General features: G+C 38.0%; 5 protein-coding genes across 5 annotated transcripts; 3 read left to right on the forward strand and 2 right to left on the reverse strand.

Annotated features, from left to right (window-relative positions):
* Positions 1 to 213: 213 nt before the first annotated feature.
* Positions 214 to 756, reverse strand: Smp_101780 (ebna2 binding protein P100, putative; the record flags this gene model as incomplete). Its single annotated transcript, XM_018792836.1, has 1 exon — positions 214 to 756. A coding segment is annotated over one exon (402 nt), but the record flags the coding sequence as incomplete, so codon positions are not given.
* A 457-nt stretch (positions 757 to 1213) lies between these two features.
* Positions 1214 to 1681, reverse strand: Smp_118190 (hypothetical protein; the record flags this gene model as incomplete). Its single annotated transcript, XM_018792837.1, has 2 exons — positions 1214 to 1483; positions 1604 to 1681. The coding sequence occupies 2 exons, from the start codon at positions 1679 to 1681 to the stop codon at positions 1214 to 1216; spliced, it is 348 nt and encodes a 115-aa protein (XP_018644595.1).
* A 7090-nt stretch (positions 1682 to 8771) lies between these two features.
* Positions 8772 to 10270, forward strand: Smp_166110 (ebna2 binding protein P100, putative). Its single transcript, XM_018792838.1, has 4 exons — positions 8772 to 8901; positions 9022 to 9280; positions 9317 to 9714; positions 9749 to 10270. Exons 1-4 carry the CDS (start codon positions 8824 to 8826, stop codon positions 10148 to 10150), a joined length of 1137 nt encoding a protein of 378 aa, XP_018644009.1. The 5' UTR covers positions 8772 to 8823; the 3' UTR covers positions 10151 to 10270.
* Positions 10271 to 11602: 1332 nt separating this feature from the next.
* Positions 11603 to 18915, forward strand: Smp_081570 (ebna2 binding protein P100, putative). The gene is made up of 6 exons (XM_018792839.1): positions 11603 to 11796; positions 11924 to 12191; positions 13454 to 13622; positions 15905 to 16475; positions 16670 to 17128; positions 18151 to 18915. The coding sequence occupies exons 2-6, from the start codon at positions 12143 to 12145 to the stop codon at positions 18463 to 18465; spliced, it is 1563 nt and encodes a 520-aa protein (XP_018644008.1). The 5' UTR covers positions 11603 to 11796; positions 11924 to 12142; the 3' UTR covers positions 18466 to 18915.
* Positions 18916 to 22577: 3662 nt separating this feature from the next.
* Smp_202410 (unnamed protein product) lies at positions 22578 to 22832 on the forward strand (the record flags this gene model as incomplete). Its single annotated transcript, XM_018792840.1, has 1 exon — positions 22578 to 22832. One exon carries the CDS (start codon positions 22578 to 22580, stop codon positions 22830 to 22832), a length of 255 nt encoding a protein of 84 aa, XP_018644651.1.
* Positions 22833 to 23833: the final 1001 nt, after the last annotated feature.

Here is a 23833-nt window from a genome sequence, read left to right on the forward strand (position 1 = left end):
AGTCTATGAATTCAGTGTTCATCTCGTTGTGCTAACGTGGTGTGGCAAATTGGACCGATACATTTGTGTCTGGTCCTACTTTGTAGGTGACTAATTGACTGACATTCTATCGTGGAAGTGATTTTTGACCACTCAAGAGGATGGTGGTGAAGAATGTTGGAAAATCCGTAATTCAAATTCTAGAAACCAGTGATATAAGTACACACAACCGACATGTTTAAATTACGGGTATTTTGCGACTCATTATAGTTTAATAAATACGTGTGCGATGAATTACAAAATTTAATGTTGCAGAGTACTGAGAAGAATTTTTTAATATTTACTAAGAGCTATTTACACTATTCAGATTTTTACTCAGAAATATAAATTGAACAGCAGTACAAATAAAGTTAAACGAGCACTCACAACCCCACTGAATATTTTCCCTGGAACAACTGTTGGAAGACTGTCTGAATGTACCTCAGCTGTTTGTGTGGGCTGATAGTTTTCAAAAACGCGTAGTCGTTTTTCTTTCGCAAATCTTTCAGCTATTTTATAGGCTTCAGCAGCACCTGGAACGCTTACTAAGTTCAGATTCCAATCAATACAATGAGCAAGACCATGACGCAGCAACAACTCAGCTATATTCCCATTTGGGTGGAGGATGCTCCCGACGAAAGTTTGATTGAATACGGATTCCAACAGTATAGTAACGTCTCTCTGCAGAAGTCTGGATTCGGTAAAGAACAGCGCATCGAGACCCCACGCATCGGGAACCTATAAACCATGAAACAACGATATGCTAACTCACAATTTTTCCATCCTCATAACGTATTGATGGACATTTAATTCCTGACATTGTGACAGTAAGGTATACAAATGTATTTGGTCTTTCATTAAGGGATTCAGGCAGAATGAAGACTTGTACAGAACAGCCATCTCGAACATTTTCGACAACAGCTTTAAGTGGTCGATTTTTGTAGCTCTCGAAGAAGCTCCGAATGTTCTCTACTGACCAAAGAATTTCCCTCGTAACAGGGGGGTTGGGAGACCAACGACCCTTACCAAGTGATTTTGCTTGTTCTTGAGCAGTTACAAGTTGCTGGTAAACTTTATTTTTGGCAGCTACTGTCGGATTTAGCTTTCTCACTTCAGCTAATCCCTGTTCCACTAAGGACAAAGCAACATTTTCGCCACTGATATTTTTCCCTGATGTAAGGATAAATAAACTAGCTTAGAACGTACCAACATACACACATCCATACTTGCGACCGGATGGTTGTTCTGTTTCGATAGAATAGCAAACTTCTTTCCCGATTAAAAGAGTACGAACAAACTCTCTGGCTTCCCAGGCAAACGGATCTTCTGATGTCCCAGTAGGAACTCCCGTTGAAGGCTTACGAGCAACGCGACCACATGAAATATTGGACAAAATAATGGTTCGTTCTGGAGGAGGACCGTTTATGGGTCTGTCACGTATCATAATAGTATCTCCTGATAAAACCTATAAAAGGAAAATAGTGATGCTGAGAAAACCTAAAATTGCATCTTGTATGTTAGAAACTATTGAACTACGCAAAAATATTGATATTATAATGAACAAATCAGTGTATGAGCGACGTACTTGCTTCACTATTCCCAAGAAATATGTGTTTGTGCTGACTGGCCGTGCTTCTTCTCTATTGTTCACAAGAGAAGACATAGTTCAGACGATACTCTCCAACGATATTAGTAACAAACACGTGGCAACACACAAACTGAATAATCCACGACTATGTATGACGAATAAAACAAACATTCGCGCTAGTTTCAGATTTCAGATTTGTGTAGTAAGGACAGAAGGCCTATAGCCTATGTTATTCCTTCCCTAGTATGCTTCTATGAGTGTCCAGTCTTCTCTGAAATCAGTCAATTGAAGGTGTAGACACCACTGCTTCGGTAACAGGTTCCAAGAACTGATGACTCGATGTGAAAAACTGTATGTCACGGGCATTTTATTAGTTATTGGCTTTTCTAGTCGCCTGCTATGTCCTCTGAGATGTCCCACACTAATGGGAAGAAAAGGAGAGAATATTTTAATTCCAAAATCATTTCTTAGTATTATATGCGTCAAAATCAAATAACCTCTTAGTCTGCGATAGGACAGAGTAAAGAGGTCAAGTCTCTCCTTGGATGGTTAACCCCGGAGCTCTGAAATTGCAAGGGCAGCTGCCCTTGGTACTGTTTTCTAGATATCCTAGTCACCTTTTAAACAGAGGCTTGCAGCCTGAACTCAGTTCTCAAGCTTAGTTCTCACTAAGGTTGTGTATACTGTAGTGAAGATGGTAGTGTCTAACTTAGTTAATGTCCGTCTTAAAGTCCGTAGGATTCTAAACCCCTTAGCTGCAGCCTCCTGGTGATGGGTCGTGGTCTTAAGATCATGACTCACTGTCACCCCGAAATCCTTGGGGTTGGACCACGGGTACAGGCACTTCCCCATATTGTACCTATCTACTTTTGTATTCCCAAAGTTCATGTAGACACTTTGCCGCACTGATGAGCAACGGCCTCTTTAGACCAGTTAATCACAATATTTCAGTCTGTCTGAAGTGCTCATGCATTTGCGTCTACCGTTATTTCCCGCCAGCTTTTCGCACCGTCAGTGTATAATAACATTGCGGACTCTAATATACTTGGGAGATCATTTAGATATAGCACAAATGTAGAGGAGCCGGGGCAGAACATTGAGGTACTCCACCCAGTACTGGTCTCCAGGTGGAGCACTTCGAATTTACTCTTACTTTCTGTCTACGACCTACTAGGAAATCCTTAAGCCATTTTTAGAGAGATCTGACAATATCAAGATTTTCTAGCTTCGGGAGTAGTCTAATTGTTGGTACCCACGTTAAGATGCAACTATCTCTTATTGCAAGTTGTAATGGGTTTCCCGTTTGCTGGTTCGTGCGGTCAGTCGTTAAGATTTACGGGAAGAACCTTAAACACTGGTTCAGCGTCAACTTGATAGCGAAATTTCGTCATCACGTCAGTGATGTTTCACAGACATCTGTGTTCAGTGGCTACGTCTGTCGTTAGCGCGTGCCATCAGATAGGCTTTCTGAGAGGTTTTTCGTGATGAACGGTTTGAAGTTTGGGAAACTGCAAGGCCTTCTGCAACTTGTAGATGATTTATCGTACTTATTGTGGTACGGTTAGCAATAAGGATAATCTGTCTTTCGTAGTCTAGAAAAAGATATTTTTCGTGACAAGCTTCTTTGAGGATTTTGAGAGCGTATACGGTTTTGATGGATATTCAGATAACAAGTAAGAATAGGATAGAGGTCTGTAGCGCCGTTTTTGTCTTGTTTAAGTCTTTTCATTGACAGAATAAACCTCGGCGTTAGGAGTTATGTTGATCTTCAGAATCGGGTCAACGGATGCAGCCAACTCATCTTCAACGTTACTTTGAAATGAGACAAGAATTGCATGCACATGTTGAGAAAGCTCATACAAGAACAGCCGTTCAATCAAGTTCTCGTCAAATGTCCATTTACCAATGACATCTCGCATTCACATCGACATTTCCGTTTGCCGGGCCGTTTCGCAGCTCGATATTGTGGAAGAGTTGGTCTATAGTCTACCAGTCGGTTATGTCTGCTCTTTTAAGGATAGTCTTTTCTAAATTCTTAGTAAGGTTCCAAAACATCACTGGCAAACATACTAGGTTCGACGTACTTTTTGCCCTCATTACTGAGGGAAATTTCCCACATGGATCAGTCACTCCATAGTCGTGGAAGTCTGTTTCTGCCACGCAGAAGCTGACTTCCATATTGTCGGGCCAAAATGGCATTAGCTGAAGTGTGGGAGGTGAAAGAGGCTTAATTTTAAGTAACTTAAATGTCTGCTACGTCATGATGAAGATGTAATACACCAGTGGGCGAGAAAAACATTATCGCAATAGGTAAAAATAAAAATTACAGAAATGGTATATAATCAGAGACGGATAGTGGCTAGTAGTGGAATCCAGGACGCGCGTTTCGTTCTATTTGGGACTCGTCAGCTGGATGTACCTGCATCTCAGAGTTGATGTTCACTCTGGGACTTGAACCCAGTACCCTCGCTTCAAACGCCATCGCGTTATCCACTCGGCCACGTTTTTACACATTTATGATCGAACTATTCCGACTCAGTCAAACCAGAAGTCAGAATTGAGGAGGTTCGAATATGTATTTGAAAGGTTATCGACGTATTTGTAAGCATTTAATCGATGCTGGCTAACGGTTGCAGGAGATGCATGATATAGCGTACTCACTCGTGATTTGGTATGAATAAGTGACCCAGTACCTTCACCTAGATGTGTCCAGTACGACTAATGTGGTCAGCATCAGTGTCAATGACTTACGGAACCATTTATTTTTGGGATATATCGCTACATGCTCTTAACCTGTGTCAATTCAGCTAAAAAATAATTTTCTCAAACTCCAAGTTATCACGGGATCACCATCGACATACAAGTGTCACCGACGACTAGGAATAAAGATGGCGAATCAAGATATCGAAAAGTGGAAATCGTAATAACTGGTAAAACTACAATTACACCTGTAGCCCTCTCAGAGTTAATCCTGGTTCCAGGCCCGGGTAAAGGTGTAGGGTTGGGCAACTCCATCCCAAAGCACTTGACAGTGTGGATAGGACAATATTATGGAAATTTCTTCGACGCTATGGAGTTCCTGGGAAGATTGTCAACATTACCAGGGACTCATACAACGGACTAAAGTTCAGGGTGGTGCATGGAGAACATCTAACAGATGCATTCCAAGTAAGAACCGGAGTCAGACAAAGGTGTCTATTCTTCCCCTTCCTCTTTCTTCTGTTGGATGACTGGATTATGAAGATTTCGACATCTGAGAGGAGGCAGGGAATACAATGAATATCTCATAATCAAATAGGCGATTCGAACTTCACAGATGACCCAACCCTTCTACACATGAACAAATGCATATGAAGAGAACTAGTGTAGCAGCAACCTCTGCAACAGAAGGCGTCAACACGCACAAAGGAACAAAGTAAGATCCTCAAATAAAACATGGAGAACACCAAGCCAATCACGCTTGACGGTAAAACTCTGGAAGGTATGGAATCATTCATGTACCTGGGTAGAATCATCGATGAACACGGAGGATTTGATGCAGACCTAAAGACAGGGGTTGGAAAACCAAGGTTCTCATTACTACAACTGAAGAAAATATGGGACGCAAAACAACTTTCTACTATTTTCAAAGTGGGAATCTTCAATATGAATGTCAAGGCAGTCCTACTGCAGGGATATGAAACGTGAAGAACTATCACAATCGTTGTCAAGAAGGTGCAAGTATTTATAAATGGTTTTCTACTCAAGATACTCAACATCCATTGGCCGGATACCATCAGCAACAGCCCTCTGTGGGAGAGGACAAACAGCTCTCAGCTGAAGGGGAAATTGGGACAAGACATTGAAGGTGGATAGGAAATACATTGAGGAAACCATCGAACTGTATCATGAGGCAAGCCCTAACTTGGAGTCCTCAAGCGAAGCGGAAAAGATGAAAGCCGAAGAATACATTACGCCGTGAACTAGAAGCAGATATGACGGGCTGAATAGCAACTGGAAAGAACTGAAAAGGATTACCTGGGAAAGGGTTGGATGGCGAATGCTGGTGGTTGGCCTATGCTCCTCCACGAGGGGTAACTGGCGTAAGTAAGTAGGTGAGAACTACGGAAGCATCATCCTACTCTCAGTAACATGCAAGGTGTTTAACATAGCACGGGCGAGCCGAATGAAAGTTTTTGAAGCCCACCAACTCCGATCTAGATTTATGTCATTGCGGCGGTTTTGACAAAAATATCTTCAGAGCATACCTTGATCTGGTGTCTTTGATATGTACTTTGCAAGTTTTGATCGGCACTTTTTACCAATCTTTAATACTTCTATTCACAGTAATTCAAGGTACCGAAATAAAGTTTCTTCCTCTACTCTAAAGGGATAAGAATACTCTGGAAAGTATATAGTGACGAGCTACGAAATTAGTTAGAGAAAACTCAAATCCGAACTTGATGAAGAACCTCTTGAGCCATTGGACCACTATCCTTCCAAATTTCGGGGACTTGAGAATGAGCACTTAATGCCATTTAGCATCGTAAATACTTCTAGGTGTCCAACGAAATACCCATTTATCCTCAGATATCATGCAGTTATCTTATTCAAGTTCACGGCTGAGATGGGCTGGACCCAAATACAAAGTCACTAAACCTTCTACTGACTGTGGACTTAACAGAGGCGATGTAATTAAAGCTATTAGCATCTTAGATGCGGAGAAGCCAACAGGGCTGGACGAATTACATCATAAAATCCTGAGATGCATTGTACAATATATCGCAGCCCCACTGACTGTGATATTAAATGTCACTTGACCAGGGTGTGTTACCCATGGATTGGAAGGATGAAATCGTCATTCTTATACATAGAACAGGATCAAGACAACTTCTATCGAACTACAGATCTGTCAGCCTCGCAAGTGTCGTGGTTAAGACACTGGAAAGAATAAAAAAAGCCATCTTCCACTTAATTCAAGCTGCGGTGACACATCTCTACAGTCAGTAGTACGACATCACCCTCGAACCTGGGGTTTGCTACTTTTAGTCTAAACGCTCTCCAACCGATCTGTCTGGCATGGTCAGACCCTAACGAATGATTGTTCCAGCCAGTATTTCTCGACTGATTGATCACGATAGGCAAGCCTGACCACCACGTCAAGGTAGCGGCCACGATCGGGCACCGAAAACTCTTAACCTTTCTTTACTGTCTAACATATTAAATATAAATATTTAGAGTGTAAATATAGTAACATAGTAATGAAAGTCCTTTACTTGACAAATCCCACAATCGTCCTATTAATTCTAAGGTATGTCCCAAATATTCATCACACTTTTGACTATCAGAAAATAAAATGCAGAAAAAGAAGATGAAAACGATAGTGTCCTACAGAAAATGATCAGAAAAAATCAAACTTCCCTATTAATGACAGTGATAACAGCAGTAGTTATAATAACTTCGCACACGTCTAAGTTATCGAAGCCGGCCTTTTAAAGTTGTGACACCAACGCAAATAGCATCACTTTACTCGAGCACAAACCACCAAGCCTCTGTGTTATGAACACTCAATGCTAATAAATGTTATCAGTTGTTCGGAAACAATTATGATCAAACACAGACAGTCGCGTAACATTCTCAACTTGGAGAAGCGAAGCTTTTCAGGCGCAAAGCAGAATTACCGTCACTGACGAGTTATGAGCTGGACTTATGACACGCAGACTGACATCACGATTATATCTAAGATAGCACGTAAATTGATCTCATTAGTCACCCCACCACTAGCACTCACGCAACACACATAGAAGTGTCATGATTTAATGTAAATAAATTCTAAAATTATTATGATGAATGAAAAACCAAATATGTCAACTTGTAAGTTTTGATGATTAAAACAATGGTTTGATTAAGGGAAAACATATATGGGAGTTTGAGTAGATGCTTTCTTCAATATCATAATCCTAGATGAAGTTATATCGCTTATGACATAACTGGTAATAAGTTGAACATGAATGACACACAAGGTTTGTGGTAAGGAAATAGGTGTAATGGAGAAGTATCCGTCAAATCTATATGTTATGCTGACATAAAGAAAAATGCTATTGGAATTTTTAAAGCGAAACTGTGATGAAATGAGAAAAAATATATACTTACTCAACAAGAAATTGAGCAACATCAGCTACAGGCGTTTTAGGTGACAGTTCCTGGAATAAAAGATAAATATGACAAGTTACAATAAGAGTAGACAATACTTCAAGCACTTTTTAGTATATAAAAATACTTCATGTAACAGGATGATAATACCGGCAGAGCTTCAAATTAAGACCAATTAGTTTTATAATCCACAACATAAGAAACTTAAACAACTGTAAGTCAGCCATCATCACAGTCATTGTTTTCGATGCAAATGTCAAGACGGTTCTATTTAAGGAGCTGAAACTTTGAGAACTATCACAAACATTATCAAACACGTATAAGTATTTATAAACAATTAACTACGAAAGATACTTATATTCAATGTCCGTTGACCGGATACCATCAGCAACAGCGTACTGTGGGAGAGATCAAGTTAGCTTCCATCTAAAGAGAAAATTGGGTACACTCGCTTGAAGTGGATAGGATATACATTAGGGAATTCATCAAACTGTATAACAAAACAAGCGCTAACTTGGAATAGTGAAGAGAAACAGGAATTAAGCTAACATTTGAAGCTAGGTGGATGAATGTTTCTACATTTAGAGAGCAGGTTAGAATTATTTCACAACCTCTACTCCTTTCACGGGAAATTTATGCTTAACTGTTCATTCCTCAATGGTTTTACACAACACAGGAGCGGCGCTGAATCACTGATCAAAAGATAATGGCAAAGAAAATTTCCAATACGAGAATTGCTTCATCACTTAGAATCTTAGGCTAAAATTGAAACGTAGCTAGAGATAGATAAAAAAACATCTAAGTGATTCGGTGCGGAGCTGGTAGGTCCTGGGTTCGAATCTCGCGAGTGCGGGATCGTGGATGCGCACTGCTAAGGAGTCCCATAATAGGACGAAACGGACGTCCAGTGCTTCCAGGTTTTCCATAATGATCTAGCTTCAATTGACTCATGATTTACTACACAAATCTGAAATCTAAAACTTGCGCGAATGTTTGTTTTATTCGTCATAGATAGTCGTGGATTATTCAGTTTGTGTGTTGCCACGTGTTTGTTACTAATATCATTGGAGAGTATCGTCTGAACAATGTCTTCTCTTGTGAACAATAGAGAAGAAGCACGGCCAGTCAGCACAAACACATATTTCTTGGGAATAGTGAAGCAAGTACGTCGCTCATACACTGATTTGTTCATTATAGTATCAATATTTTTGCGTAGTTCAATAGTTTCTAACATACAAGATGCAATTTTAGGTTTTCTCAGCACCACTATTTTCCTTTTATAGGTTTTATCAGGAGATACTATTATGGTACGTGACAGACCCATAAACGGTCCTCCTCCAGAACGAACCATTATTTTGTCCAATATTTCATGTGGTCGCGTTGCTCGTAAGCCTTCAACGGGAGTTCCTACTGGGACATCAGAAGATCCGTTTGCCTGGGAAGCCAGAGAGTTTGTTCGTACTCTTTTAATCGGGAAAGAAGTTTGCTATTCTATCGAAACAGAACAACCATCCGGTCGCAAGTATGGATGTGTGTATGTTGGTACGTTCTAAGCTAGTTTATTTATCCTTACATCAGGGAAAAATATCAGTGGCGAAAATGTTGCTTTGTCCTTAGTGGAACAGGGATTAGCTGAAGTGAGAAAGCTAAATCCGACAGTAGCTGCCAAAAATAAAGTTTACCAGCAACTTGTAACTGCTCAAGAACAAGCAAAATCACTTGGTAAGGGTCGTTGGTCTCCCAACCCCCCTGTTACGAGGGAAATTCTTTGGTCAGTAGAGAACATTCGGAGCTTCTTCGAGAGCTACAAAAATCGACCACTTAAAGCTGTTGTCGAAAATGTTCGAGATGGCTGTTCTGTACAAGTCTTCATTCTGCCTGAATCCCTTAATGAAAGACCAAATACATTTGTATACCTTACTGTCACAATGTCAGGAATTAAATGTCCATCAATACGTTATGAGGATGGAAAAATTGTGAGTTAGCATATCGTTGTTTCATGGTTTATAGGTTCCCGATGCGTGGGGTCTCGATGCGCTGTTCTTTACCGAATCCAGACTTCTGCAGAGAGACGTTACTATACTGTTGGAATCCGTATTCAATCAAACTTTCGTCGGGAGCATCCTCCACCCAAATGGGAATATAGCTGAGTTGTTGCTGCGTCATGGTCTTGCTCATTGTATTGATTGGAATCTGAACTTAGTAAGCGTTCCAGGTGCTGCTGAAGCCTATAAAATAGCTGAAAGATTTGCGAAAGAAAAACGACTACGCGTTTTTGAAAACTATCAGCCCACACAAACAGCTGAGGTACATTCAGACAGTCTTCCAACAGTTGTTCCAGGGAAAATATTCAGTGGGGTTGTGAGTGCTCGTTTAACTTTATTTGTACTGCTGTTCAATTTATATTTCTGAGTAAAAATCTGAATAGTGTAAATAGCTCTTAGTAAATATTAAAAAATTCTTCTCAGTACTCTGCAACATTAAATTTTGTAATTCATCGCACACGTATTTATTAAACTATAATGAGTCGCAAAATACCCGCAAATTAAACATCAACTCAGCTCATGTATGTTTTATTTATTTGTTTTGTCTATAATTTATTGAAGTAAAAATTGGTGTAAGGGAGCATCAACTATATATGCGTCACAAATCATTTTATGTGTTACAGCTGGCATATTGCCCGGTTGCTCAAGCCGAGACGGTTGGTTTCCTTAAGAGGTCGCTCCCCAAGCCTTAGACCTGATGGTCCAATCCTTAAGGCAATGGAGCGAAGTCAAAGGATGCAGCGCCATGGTAGCCAGTGACGAACAACAGGTTCACCCTACATTTGTTTCCTCAGGATCATGGGGCCTGTGTGCTCCTTAGGTGTGGAATCAGGGTTTTCCAACTCCCGTGGATAGACCCTCCGTGTCTACCAACCCGATTAAAGTGCCTAACATTCTCTTTTTGTCTTCTCAATATCGTGAATAACCCCCTCCACGAGAATGCAGTGAGTAGGACTGACCGGTCTGTGGTTGTATATGTGTGACCATGTAAAAGCACTCAAAGTGGAAAAGCTAATTCCCCACTCTTCCATACCAGGGAATTTGTTTGTCAATTGAACTCTTGGTGTGAGGATTAATAATACTGTCCTGTTGGTCCAAGCCAAAATCAGTTGAAGCACTTGTAGGACGTGTATTGCAGTCGAACAGTGAGTACGTTTTATATTATTCCCATTATCTACAGGTTGAATTAAAAATACATGGATCAGTTTAAAATTCATTCCACGACAGGCAACCACCTATGCGTATAAATTGGAACGAGATACAAGATAGATTTTTCAAAAAATGAATAGCTTCAATTTTCTGCTTTACAATGTCATTGGGACAAGGTAGCATAAACCAATTAGTTTCTTTTACCCCCCATCTTAATATTGCTGTACGGTTCCGGATCTTTTGTACTATCCACTGAGAGTAACCGAAGCTTAATGGACCTTGGCATGTTTTGAATTTAGGGATAACGTTATTTTTGTTCCCTCTTGGCACCTCAGCCATCTTCGTACGATGTCGATGTATTCTCCCTTTTGTTTTAAGACTTTTTTGCACATGGCGATGTACATCACAAGTTTAAGCCAACGACTTAGGCTGTCAATTGTTTTTTTAACCACGGAAATTGTATTGATCTTAGCCATCTGTGTATTCCAGTGAAAAAGTTACTGCATTAGTGTCAGTTTTATCATGTCATTTCAAACTATGGTATTGTGGACATGTTATTTCGGAGCCTCTTTCAGGCTAGACCTAATTTTAGTACTTTGGACTCACTGTTCTTAGCTTCAAAAACTTAGATCCATGGGTATTGTTTTTTTCCAGATATGTGAAGTCGGCAACGGTGATAACGTCTCTATCAAATGTTCAGATGGTGTTCATAAATTCTTTCTATCCAGCATAAGAGCTCCGCGACCACAAAGCAACAACAAAGAAGACGATTCTTCTGCCCAACGTGGTCGTATTCGTCCGCTTTACGACATACCTTATGTGTTTGAAGCTAGAGAGGTACTCCGTCAGTTCATTGGAAAACAAGTAAGTAAAATTTCAACAAATCGATTGATTACTCGTACCTTGCAAAATATTCTGTAAAACAGTAGTTCATTAGGATTACAGAAAACATGCTTTATCCGTACGTAACTACTGTATCTTTGGTATACAGGTAACTGCGCACGTCGATTACATTCAACCAAAGACACCTAATACCGTTGACGAACGTGTTTGTGCCACAGTGCGAGCTGATGATGTCAACCTTGCATTGGCCCTGGTTTCAAAAGGTCTGGCCTCTGTAGTCCGTTATCGAAACACTAATGATTCTCGTTCTGTATTTTACGGTGAACTTCTTGCAGCAGAAGAGAATGCCCAGTCTAAAGGACTTGGAATGTATAGCAAACAAGATGCCCCAATTCATCGTGTTGCAGATCTCACAGGTTCTATTTTTCGTATTATTTTGTTAATTCCTTCATTCATTTGTTTTTTGTTCTGTTTGGTTTCCAGCATGTACATTTCAACCGTTTCTTTTAAATGAAGGGATAATGATACAGCTAAAGACGAAACGTTTATCATTATGTATCTATTGGCCAAACTATCTCTTATAGGTCTTCATACAGATAGTATGACTCGTAATTTGCAATTTTCATTGTAACATTCGATCCCTCCAGTCAGGTTTTGTCTTGACGTCATGAACATGGCGTTTTCAATAAATGCTTTTCAGAGAGTTTCCATATTCAAAGTCATTATTTTATTGGTTGCGCAAATGACAATTTTGATTGTTTTGACCGCATACGCAATAGGACTACTTCTTTACCCTTTGAGTGACGTCAAAATCTTTTTGGGTGCGTTTCTATTCTTCCAAACATGAAATGTTACTTCAGGACTTGTCTGTATCCATGACATTTTCAACCATATGGAGTGAGATATTCAGTCATGTAAATCATTTTATCAAAATGATGTGCTCGATTGTTAGCAAAATCTCATTGTAGAAACAGCGGCTTACTCTAACTCTGTATGGTCGCTCTATAAACACTGACCTGTTGAAACATTTATGGTTAACCATTGACCATTTCGACATAATGTTGACTGACGCAGAAATTAAATCAAAGGAAAGCGTGATAAGCGAATTTCATTTTAAGCTGATTGAAGTCAATTAGCTAGGTGAAAACTTTCAATTTGGGAATCGGACGCTAATCGTAATGATTAATCCCATTTTTTTAGTCGATATAATTCCATAATTTCTGCCACTCAGTACCACTCATTTTCCACTACGAGAACTATATCAACCAATATAGTTGTATTTCCTAGAATCAGTGTTCATTAATTTCCGTCTGTTATTTCCTAAGATAGCATGTATTCACGATCCTCAATTTACCATTATCCAGTTTTTTTCACATTATGTAATCCTTGGTTCCAGTAACTGCTTATGTCTGTTTTGGGATGAGTGTATCACATTCTGTTTTTGTAAGTGATTAATAATTTTCGATGTAGTAGGTCTATGTAGTAACAGTCCCTCCCGGTTGCCTGAATCAGAATGGACAGAACAGCGTTCAGGAGTGCAATCTATCGGTTAAAAGTCACTAAGCCACCTGTGCTTTAGTACCTCTTCTCACGTTTGTTTTATCATTTCGTTTTGAATCATTATTATTATTATCTCATTAAGAGGTGTTAAACGATGTGATCGTTTTTAAAATTTTAGGGAATGTAGCTAAATCTAGACAGTTTTTATCTTTTCTACAACGTGCTGAGCGACTGGACGGTGTGGTAGAGTTTGTATTTAGTGCAAGCAGATTCCGTATTTATATACCACGAGAGACCTGCGTTATCACTCTGTTGCTTGGTGGTATTCAGTGTCCACGTCGGGGAAGGTATGTTCATTTTAATGTACACATTTTTAAAAACAATGGCTAAGAAGATGTAAACGTTAATTTAAATTTCTTCACTCTTTACCTCAAACGTACGCAGAGTTTAAGTACTGTCAATTGGTCAGTATAGGTCATTTAGTCGAATTGGATGTTTTTATTAAAACTTAGATTGCCTATTCAAGGTTGACATGTATCGATCCTATAGAATTTTCTTTCATATCCTGGCACTATTTCATCAGCTGGCCGCCTTAACGCTTTTTCCAACCTGTCCCGGTTCTAAGATATCATTTATTATATTGAAGTTTCTGAGCTGACGTTTTGAACACATGAACAAGCCAACGCAGCTGTCGTTTGAAAGCAATCATTTGTAATCTATACTTTTGAGTGAGATAATGGCTGGTCATTAACCTAGATGGGTTTAATATTTGGTTTCAACGTGAGCTACAGCAAATTCGCTTACATCGATCCGACTAGAATGCTGAATTTGATGGGTACTGAAATGTAAAATAAAATTTACACATATCAAATGATAATCTGAGTCGGAATACGAGTTTTATACACAATCACTCCAGTGGTAGGTGATCGCTATGCAATCAATCTTTATTTCAACTTCAGTTCCAGAGAAAGAACAGGTATGACAACAGCGATAACTGCTGCAGGAATTAGTTATAGTTTATTTTATTTATTTATTTGAACACAAATATTGGTACACAGGGGTACCAAATACATACACTTGACTTGTGCAACTCAAGTGAGTGATAATCAGAAATGGATTGCCATCTGCGCAAAACTTCGTCGTCTGACTAACGAGTCTCAATCAACAACAAAAGTAAATTTCCTTTATTTTTAGTCACCCGACCAGTGTGCTGAAATCTCCAGCTAGTACTGCAACACCTATACATTTAAGTGATGGTGGAACCCATAATCGATTCCAGTTACATAGAAAATGTTGAGCGAAGCCTCGTTTTCCACACTGATTTCTTACCTTCATAGGTCCTTCAAACCTAACAAAACATAAACGATTTTCAATGGGGATTCAGTCGACTAGTGCTACCTCTTTCCTGGCACTTGCAAAACCAATGCCAGCTAAATCGGCCGAAGATACTACAGGATACTCAGATAAGTGCATAGTAAACAAAATTTTCGAATCAGCGGATGGTGAACAAATTTCTAGTATTTCTTTAAAATCTGAAATACAGGTCTCAGAGATACAGCAAATGTTGATATTGATACTTACTAAAAGCAACTAAATCTATCTGCTTTTTAATGTGCATGGGCATATAATTTCGCTCATTTTTTACGTGTGACTTTTGTAGTTAATAATCACACAAGTGTAGATATCAATATACAAATGAGTATCATGTTTTTGAGGGAATAAATTTTCATGTGTACCTGTCTTTTGTGTTCTTATTATTCCTTGTTTTCAAATGGTAAATATAATAGATTAGCACATAGGGTTTCAGAAAAAACTAATCCGGTATCCATATTCAGTAGCAGCACTCAAAGTTCCGACCAATCAGTGACCTGAGTTCGTCTAGATCGTAAGGTTTTCATCAAGGACGAGCTGTTGTCTACGTTGGAAAATAAAAGTATGGATAGGATGGAAGAAAACACAAAATAGAAAAATGGAGCAAAGAAAAATTAAATCACTCGGATCCAATGGGTAATGGTCATCTGCATTAGTAGTGAAGCAAGGCAAGCGAATCAGTTCCTTTGTAATTATACATTGTCATATTTCTGAGAAGGGTGAGGTAGTGCTTAAATGCCCAGTCCAAAGCAGGTGGTTTTCTTAGTCAGTCACTGCCCGGACCTTTTACCTAGTATTCTTATCCACAAGACAGAAATGCGATCATACTGTTGCTAGTGACCAAGGGGAGGTTTTCGCAACATTTGGTTCTTCAGGTTTCCAGAGCCCATATTCACCATTCTTTTTAGTCAGGTTTTTTCAGCTCCCTCAGGTAGACGTTTCTTAACCACCATCCAAGTTTAAGCTCTAGAAACTGACTTTTCGTCTTTTCACTTGCATAAATTACACCCGCCCCGTCAAAGGGGTAAATAAGACTTTCTTGGTAGTGGCTGTAAACGGGTGACTATGTGACAATATTCTTGAAGGACAGCAGACTATCCTTACTCCCCGCTGTGCCAAAGCATTTGAACACATAACTCCTGCTATTCTCTGTTGGTTTATTCATACTCTTTAACCACTCTTCACCATTTGAACGCTGTACAATCAAGATTTGATTGTTATTAACGCTAGAAAATCTGTTCGTTCTTTAAATTTTTAGAATCGGTCCAGATGGTGTCGCTTTACCCGATATGCCGTTCAGTAACGAGGCCTACATGTTTGTTAAGGAATTGTGCATGCAGCGTAACGTTGAAATTAAGGTAGAGGCAATGGATAGAGTAGGGAATTTTGTTGGCTATCTTTACATGGACATTCCTAATCTGTCTAGTAATGAACCAGATATTAACAAGTCGTCAGGCAAGAAAAAGAAAAAAAAGTCTACCGAAACTAATGTAAAACAAAAAACAAATCTAAGTGTCTTACTAATATCTCAAGGTTTCGGTACCGTTCATCGGGCTCCCACAACAGAACGATCACCTCATTATCACGATATGCTGAAAGCAGAAGAAGATGCCAAGATTAATCGGTGTGGTTTGTGGTCATCCGATCAGTTTGTAAAAGAATGGGAAGCCGAAGTTCAAAATAATTCAGATCCTACTGTTTCGAGCGGTGCAGAGGACGGTAGTCTTGTACCACTAGCTGGTTTATCAGAATATTTGGACGACTTATCAGAACTACAAATTGATGAAGATGGTGATTTGAAAACCGTTATCAATGATGAGAATATTAAGGTATGAAGCATATTCTTTGAAATTTTTCGGGATACTATATTATCTCCTTGCATGTGTTTACATTTCTAAAAGCAAGAATATAACTGTGAAAATATATATATATATATATATATATATACATATTAAACAATTGTATCATGCATGGTATTATATGTCTAAATTGTAAAACACCATTCTCTAACTATTTTCTATAGCAGTTATCATGGAAACCTGTTCAAATAACCGGGATCTCCAGACCTTCTGGTAGTCAGGGTCTTCGGTTCTTCGCTCAACACTTATCAGATGCGTGCACCTTGGTGAAGATTAGTCAAATGCTGAATAGCCAATCATTTCCTTCATTCCCATCAGAATACTGTCCTAAAAAAGGTAGTCTATGTATTGCCTGTTTCAGTTTAGATAATTGCTGGTACCGAGCACGCGTTATTCGTAGTTCACCCAAATCTGTTACAGTTCAGTTTATCGACTTTGGTAATGAAGAAGTAATCGATGCAGCTGAGTATTCATCACGTCTTTCTCCTCTTCCACCTGGTTCACTAATGCAACTCCCACCACAAGTGAAAGAATATCGTTTGGCATTTGTTCAACTTCCTCCTGATACTTCCGATCGCATGTTTGCAGAGCGTGCTTTCTGCGACCTCGTTGAAAACAAAGAAGTAGGTGAAGTGTTTGTTACTGGGTTTATCTTTTGTTTTTCGTTTTATAAGACTCACTGGCGTACAATACGTATTAACAACGTCTGCATACCGTTGGAGAAGTATCTAATTCATGACCGAATTTCTGATATATGCTTAGTAATTCTTAGATTACTTACTGATACGCCTGTATCATTAATTTTGATTCGTTCATGTGTTTAATCTCGTACACTTCTACACGCAGTACGTATTAATCGAAGCCTTATCTGAACACATTTGTTTTGTTTATTTATATGCCACCCAGATACATTCCCTATTAGCATCACACTTTAAAGCCTAGAACAGTTACCAAATGAAGGCTTATTAGTTAGGACTTGGTTGTCAACTCAGTTTTGAGCACCACCACATCTACTGTGATTTTTGAACAGTTGGTTAATATCCCTTGCACACAAAGAGATTTAACCTCTAGCAAAGCGTATAAACCTGTAGTTGGTCATTGCGTTTGTTAGCGGGATACAGATTGGATTAAGATATGTTCCGTGCAGGATCGTGTTAGAGTACGCTCACTAGCTATTTCTTATCCAACAAGCGCTAGTGGATACCTGGATTAGACTCTAGAATCTCCTTATGTAAAAATTATGGATATAATAACTTTTTTCTTATTGTGATTCCTACTTCCATGCAACCTTTTTGTTTGGAATATAATTACGTTCCTGTTCAACCGTGTTCTGATGTGGTTACTAATCGAGTGCAGTAGCTCCCAAGAATACTAAGTAGTAAAAGTAGATGTGTCGTAAGAAGAGAAATTATAACAGTGTTGTAATGATTTAAAATTATTGGTCTATAATAATTGCCGTTTTTGAAAGATCCTCCCTTCTCAATGCTGTATTTGCGTATCAAGATATATGTTTCTGAAAAAGTGGTCCACTCTGTGTTTAAGTAAATTATTCCCATATTTTGCAGAAAATATAAACCAGTAACTTTTAAGTAAACTGTAATGCACCCAAGTTTGTTTATTTCTTTACTTTGATTCTTTTCAACAGTTGCGACTTGCTGTTGTGTACGAATCAGTACCGTGTGGAAACGAATCACTGAAACCTGTCCCAGCAGTGACACTAGTTCTACCAGTTGCAGATCATAAAACATCTGGGTCATCTGTCTGTCCAAACGACATAGATATCAGTGAGTCACTGCTGTCTAATGGTTTGGTATGTGTTGAACCTATCCAGCCTCAGCTTCTAAAACGACTACCACGCAATCTGCTCCACAAGTATCTAGATGCACAAGCACTAGCAAAGAAAGAACGTAAAAACATTTGGCGATATGGTGACTTCCGTACAGATGTGGAACAACTGTGATAAACACATTGCACAACAGTTAAAACTAAACATGTGCCTTTGAAATACCAGGTGAATGTAAACGACTACCACCCAACAATAGCATCAATCTTATGCTCTGATTCATTTTGTCTGTTTCTTACTATATGTTTTAAGAATGCACTTGATTGTTGTGTTTGTCTTGGTAAAATTCTAAGATTATCATGTAGGTATTCTTCTGAAAATGTAAAAAGCGGATCTACTTTAGTTCTTGTTGTCCATTCGACTCCCTACGTATAATGTAAAACCAATGTTTTTGTTAGTAAACTACTTTGATTTCTAACTTTAGTCACTTGTATTTTCGTTTCATTTGCCAAATGTTTGAAACTATTATATCTGTGGCAATTATGTTAATTATACCAAATTATGTTCCTAAATATTTCTGTACTCAGTAATGTATGTTTACGGTAATAAACTGTGATTTTGTTTTGTATGGCTGCATTTAAATGACCGCAATACGCTATATGCATCTTCATAAAACTTTAAAGCATATCTCCTGACTTTGTATGGCACCCTTTCTAGTGAAATACACAGTTTTAGTGAGCTCTTACATTGGAATGTTGGCATTCAGTCGTAAACAGTCTAGAACCTAGTGCATAAGTTACCGTCACACATCATATTGAGATAAAACTGCTAACACAAGTGCCAGTTTAGTAGAATTAGTAACAGTATCTGTGGTAGTAAAAAAAGCATTAGCCGCAGACAGTATAATTCGAAGAAAAACGAACTCCCGAAAATAAAAACAATTTTAGATTAGGTTCCAATAGGAGAAAAAATGCATCTGGAACACTGGTACTTATTCTGACCTATGTCGCTCAACTCTCCAATGATTAGTTACGGCGATCGAGTGAATCCAAACTAGGTAATCTTTATCCATTAATATGACCTACTTTAATAGTCACGACTAAGAGAAGTACTGCGGATGTGCTCTCCATCAGAGGGTCTTTAGATTTGTTATGTATGGGCCTATGAGTGAAGGTTGACCCCGACATTTCGTTCTTCTAGGGTTGGTGTTGCATCAAAGAAGTGGCATCCCTCAAGTGGATCCCGTTCGGTTTGCAACCTCAAGAAGCGGGGAGGCACCAAGATGATATATTTTCGTAATTTTCGAAATACTGACGTAATGCATTTGTCTTGCTATGTAGATCACACTAAATTAGTTAGTGAATAATGTCAATAGCCATAAAGTGTACTTTGGACTCTAACTCAAATATACTGTCTTAAGACTTGAAGCTTTTTCTGCTTATTATGCTGATGATTCTTGCAGCCCGGTACCTCTTGGAATGTTGAAGTTATCGCTTCTTTCAAGAGGACGAATATAACATGGTCTCACCTAGAAAAATTTCTCTTAATCCCAGACAAAGGTCGCTCGTCAGGGAAAATTCTTAATAATAGCCACCAAAATATAAATTGAGTTATCAAATAAACTCTTGCCAGATGGTTTGAAGCATTGTAATTTATGTGTGTACCGCACAGAAAGGAAGAAGTATATTGTAGTAATGTAAAAAGTCATCTACAACCCTTTTAGTCTTAAAGGATTACTACTACTACTACTATAAGTCAGTAAAGGGCATGGCGAGTTCGCTTACGTCGAGATCACACCTCGTGATCATTACCTAACCCAGCTTATCTTGTGATAACCAAATGAATCGTCTTCCTCGATAACTCTAGAGTGAATAGGGTCTTACAGGAACAGTGGCATTTATCAGTAAGAGCAGATCAGAGAAATGTGAAGTGGAGCCACTGCCTCATTAGCCAGCCGATGGCGTGCCATTGATTGGTCTGCGTCAGTCATCTTTTGACCTTGGTGATATTCGGTAACTTGTTGAACTTTCAGTGATCTGATGTAAATATATTTCGGCTTGATGGTTAACTTGTCTAGGTTTAGTTGCATTTCACTGGCCTTAAACTACATTTTGATAGTGAATGTTACACATGTCAGTATATAATGGGCAAAACACGAAACTATTTGCTAAATTTTCCATTGTCAGATTCTGTAGACTTAAGAAATTGGTGCCAAGTGGTATATTATTGGGAATGTGTGCTGGTTTCTTCACAATTTGACTTTAATATGTACTTCAGTTCCACTGATACTGAATGGAAAATTTCTACGTATCTTATTCAACAAGTCAAATTATTAAGCTACATTTGTTTCCTATCATTCGCACAAAAGTGAAATGAAATTCTTTAGCTAAAGGTGATCTTTCTGGACTATGTCCTGAATTGTATTTTATTAGATACCATTTCTTTTCGTTTATTTATTAACTGTAAAGTCGATAGAGATATAAGCTGTTTCATAGGATTAAATAAAAGTTTTTAGACGACTATTATGAGTGTAGGTTTTCAGGGATTTATGTGCTTACAACCTTTAAAGATACTCAAACTCCATCTCTCTAAATGACGTCATCCATCTTTGCTTTGGTTCAAGGATAACGGAAATCATTTTCATCCTCCACCTTGAGACACTTAGTTATTATTATAGGATATTCATCTCCTGATGTTTTCCTATTATTGGTAATTCGGAATAAGAAAGCAAGTTGACTTTTCATTTATCTTGGTGTAGGATTTTATGACATTAAATCTATTCCCAAGTGTGGTAATTTGACACTGGTTTTTGCTTCAGTGTGACATTTTACTTTATACTTTTTAGTGTAACATTATATCGGGTCAGTATGTTTTGTACTAAATAGGTGTGAATTTTCTTCAATATGAGAAGTGCGAACTTCCTCTTAGTGTAACAGTTACATTCCTTGTATTATTCTATGTGAACTTCGTATATGTTCTACAGTAACCCTGTTTTCTTTCATTTACATGATGTTTGTTTTGTATTCATCAAGTATATGTAAAATCAGTATATGAATAGGTATTTGGTTTAATAGTGATATAGTTTTCGGGACGCGTCTTTGAAGGGTCAATAAATCCCCATTTGTACCAGCCTTCGTATTTCCGCTTTGCGTCGTAGGAATCCCAATGTTCCTAATTTCCAAGTACAAGCAGTAAGATCGCTGATAGAATTGGGCTGGAACATATATAACAGAGACGAAGCCAAACATAAGTTACTTATCCAGTCAAACATTATTGGATGATTAGTCTCTAAGCTCATCCAAATTGTAGAAGCCTTTGCCATTTATTTAAAATCATAGAAATAGGAACTATCACCATGATCATATTTTACACATAGGACGTGTATTCGGGTGAAGACACTAACTCTCACGGACAAGGACAGGATGAAACAAAATATGTTTAAGATTATATTGCCACATATTACTCAAGACGTTACTTCAAAGGGTTTGTATATGGCTAGAGACAAATCGAATTCAACCGTGAATATCATTAATAAAATAATGGACACATCTACGATCTAATATAATTCTTCCTTATATTTCTAAGCTTCCTTATTACTAATTTCTTGAATGCTTTTTAAAATTTATCTTACAAATTTGATTATTTAAAAGATATGAACATGGAGAATACCACCTCTATAATGCGAATATAGAGTGAAAACTTGGCTAGATATGATGAAGTTTGCTACAAACGAGCGTCAAGTCTTTTATCCGAACAACTTTATGTAATAAAACGTATACTTGAACTTATAGAAAGTACTGAAAGAACTACATATTCATATCTTAAATTTGTATAAACATAACTAAACCTTTCTTTGTATATGGTGTAAACATCTATGTGGAGGTCATTTTGAATGAGTAAATTCAAACATTTGATGCCTTGAAAATAAATACAGTTAACATTTTACTAACTACCAAATCAATATAGTTAACATTTTACTAAATACCTTCGCTGCATAAGGAAAAGCCTATTCGACTAAATTATATACAACTTCAAATGTTTGACTAATTTGCGATTTGACTACTATTAATGAGCGATTCAAATTTTTCGGATGTTCATCTAGACCTGAAGGCATCTATTTATTTTTAAGGTAACCGAGGGCTCAAACATGGTGAACTTTTAGTTGCATTTATTCTACCTTAATTTAAATATAGAGTTAGGTGTCATTCAAAACTCTGCGTTATTTGATCTTATTTTCTTCGCCTCAAATGTAGTCTTATTTCGTTAATTTCTTGTCTTTCTACGCTTTTATGACGTGTCCTTACCTAGAACGATACTCAACTACACACAGTCTCACTTTGACGCCTAATGGATCTTTCGTATCTCATTACCTCCATTGTGTCTCAAATCTAGTACTTACTTCTACACACACAATAGTCGTTAGACTACAAACATATATTCAGTGGAATTTCTACCACTGTTATTTTCTCACAGTTCAAGTGATCGTATACCTTACATGTACATGTCTCAACATAATCCATGAAATCCCCATAATTATATTTTAATTGGATAAGTTTAAAATCAATAACCGGTAAGTATAATTCTTCAAAAACCAAGTGATCATACTTACAAACGTACTTCAATAACGTAAGTCTTCATTTCATAGATACATAAATGGATTAATGACAAAAAGTCATTGTTGCACAAAAAATTAAATATTTTGTCTATATGACTACAAAATGATAAAGCAAATTACAATAAAGAATTCAAAATCAACGAAATAATCAAAAACTAATATAAACAACAAATTATCTACAGATTCTAATGGGAATGTAAAGAGTTCGAAAACTTAATCTGTGCTGTATAATGGAAGTATGTTAGTCTAACCAAATTTGGTTAATTATACAACACAGAATTATGCACACACGTCTCTAAATTTCTGTTAATTAAGTTGTCGACGTCGAGCTTTCTGTTTGTCAAAACGTGCTCCCATCTCTTCAAGAATACGTGGTGTATACCTTACGACAAGTTTCACAGTACCTATAATGGAAAGGAGATTATTACAACTTGTTTCATATGATGATTCAAACTGAAAACACACTGCATAACAAGTGATTATGAGTATATTAAATACTACACATAATGTGAACACGTATATATAGATGAATATTCTAGCATTGTGAAAACGTGATTATTAGATAATGAGGATAGTAACATAAAACTCTGTAACAATGAAAAATCACATGAATGCCGTACCAGGGCATTTGGTTCCTCGCTTTCTTCCGGCCCACTTCTATACCATAAAACACTGTTGAGGTAAGCGCTGGTTGTGCAAGCCCGACACATATCTCAACCACCATAGTTGATGAAGACTTACTACCTCTTCAATCAATTCGCCATCCTTACCTGGTACCCTTTTCCTAACCCAGACATTGCTTACTCCATGGTCTTAAAATATACGAGCAATGCTCTGAAGATACTTACAATCGAATACTAGTAATCAACCAATATCCTTTATTCCTAATAGGCGTGTTTCACGTTTACAGAGTAGAAAGAAGAAAACTGC

The sequence above is a fragment of the Schistosoma mansoni genome (assembly GCF_000237925.1).
Source record: "Schistosoma mansoni, WGS project CABG00000000 data, chromosome 3 unplaced supercontig 0220, strain Puerto Rico, whole genome shotgun sequence".
Classification (NCBI taxonomy): Eukaryota; Metazoa; Platyhelminthes; class Trematoda; order Strigeidida; family Schistosomatidae; genus Schistosoma; species Schistosoma mansoni.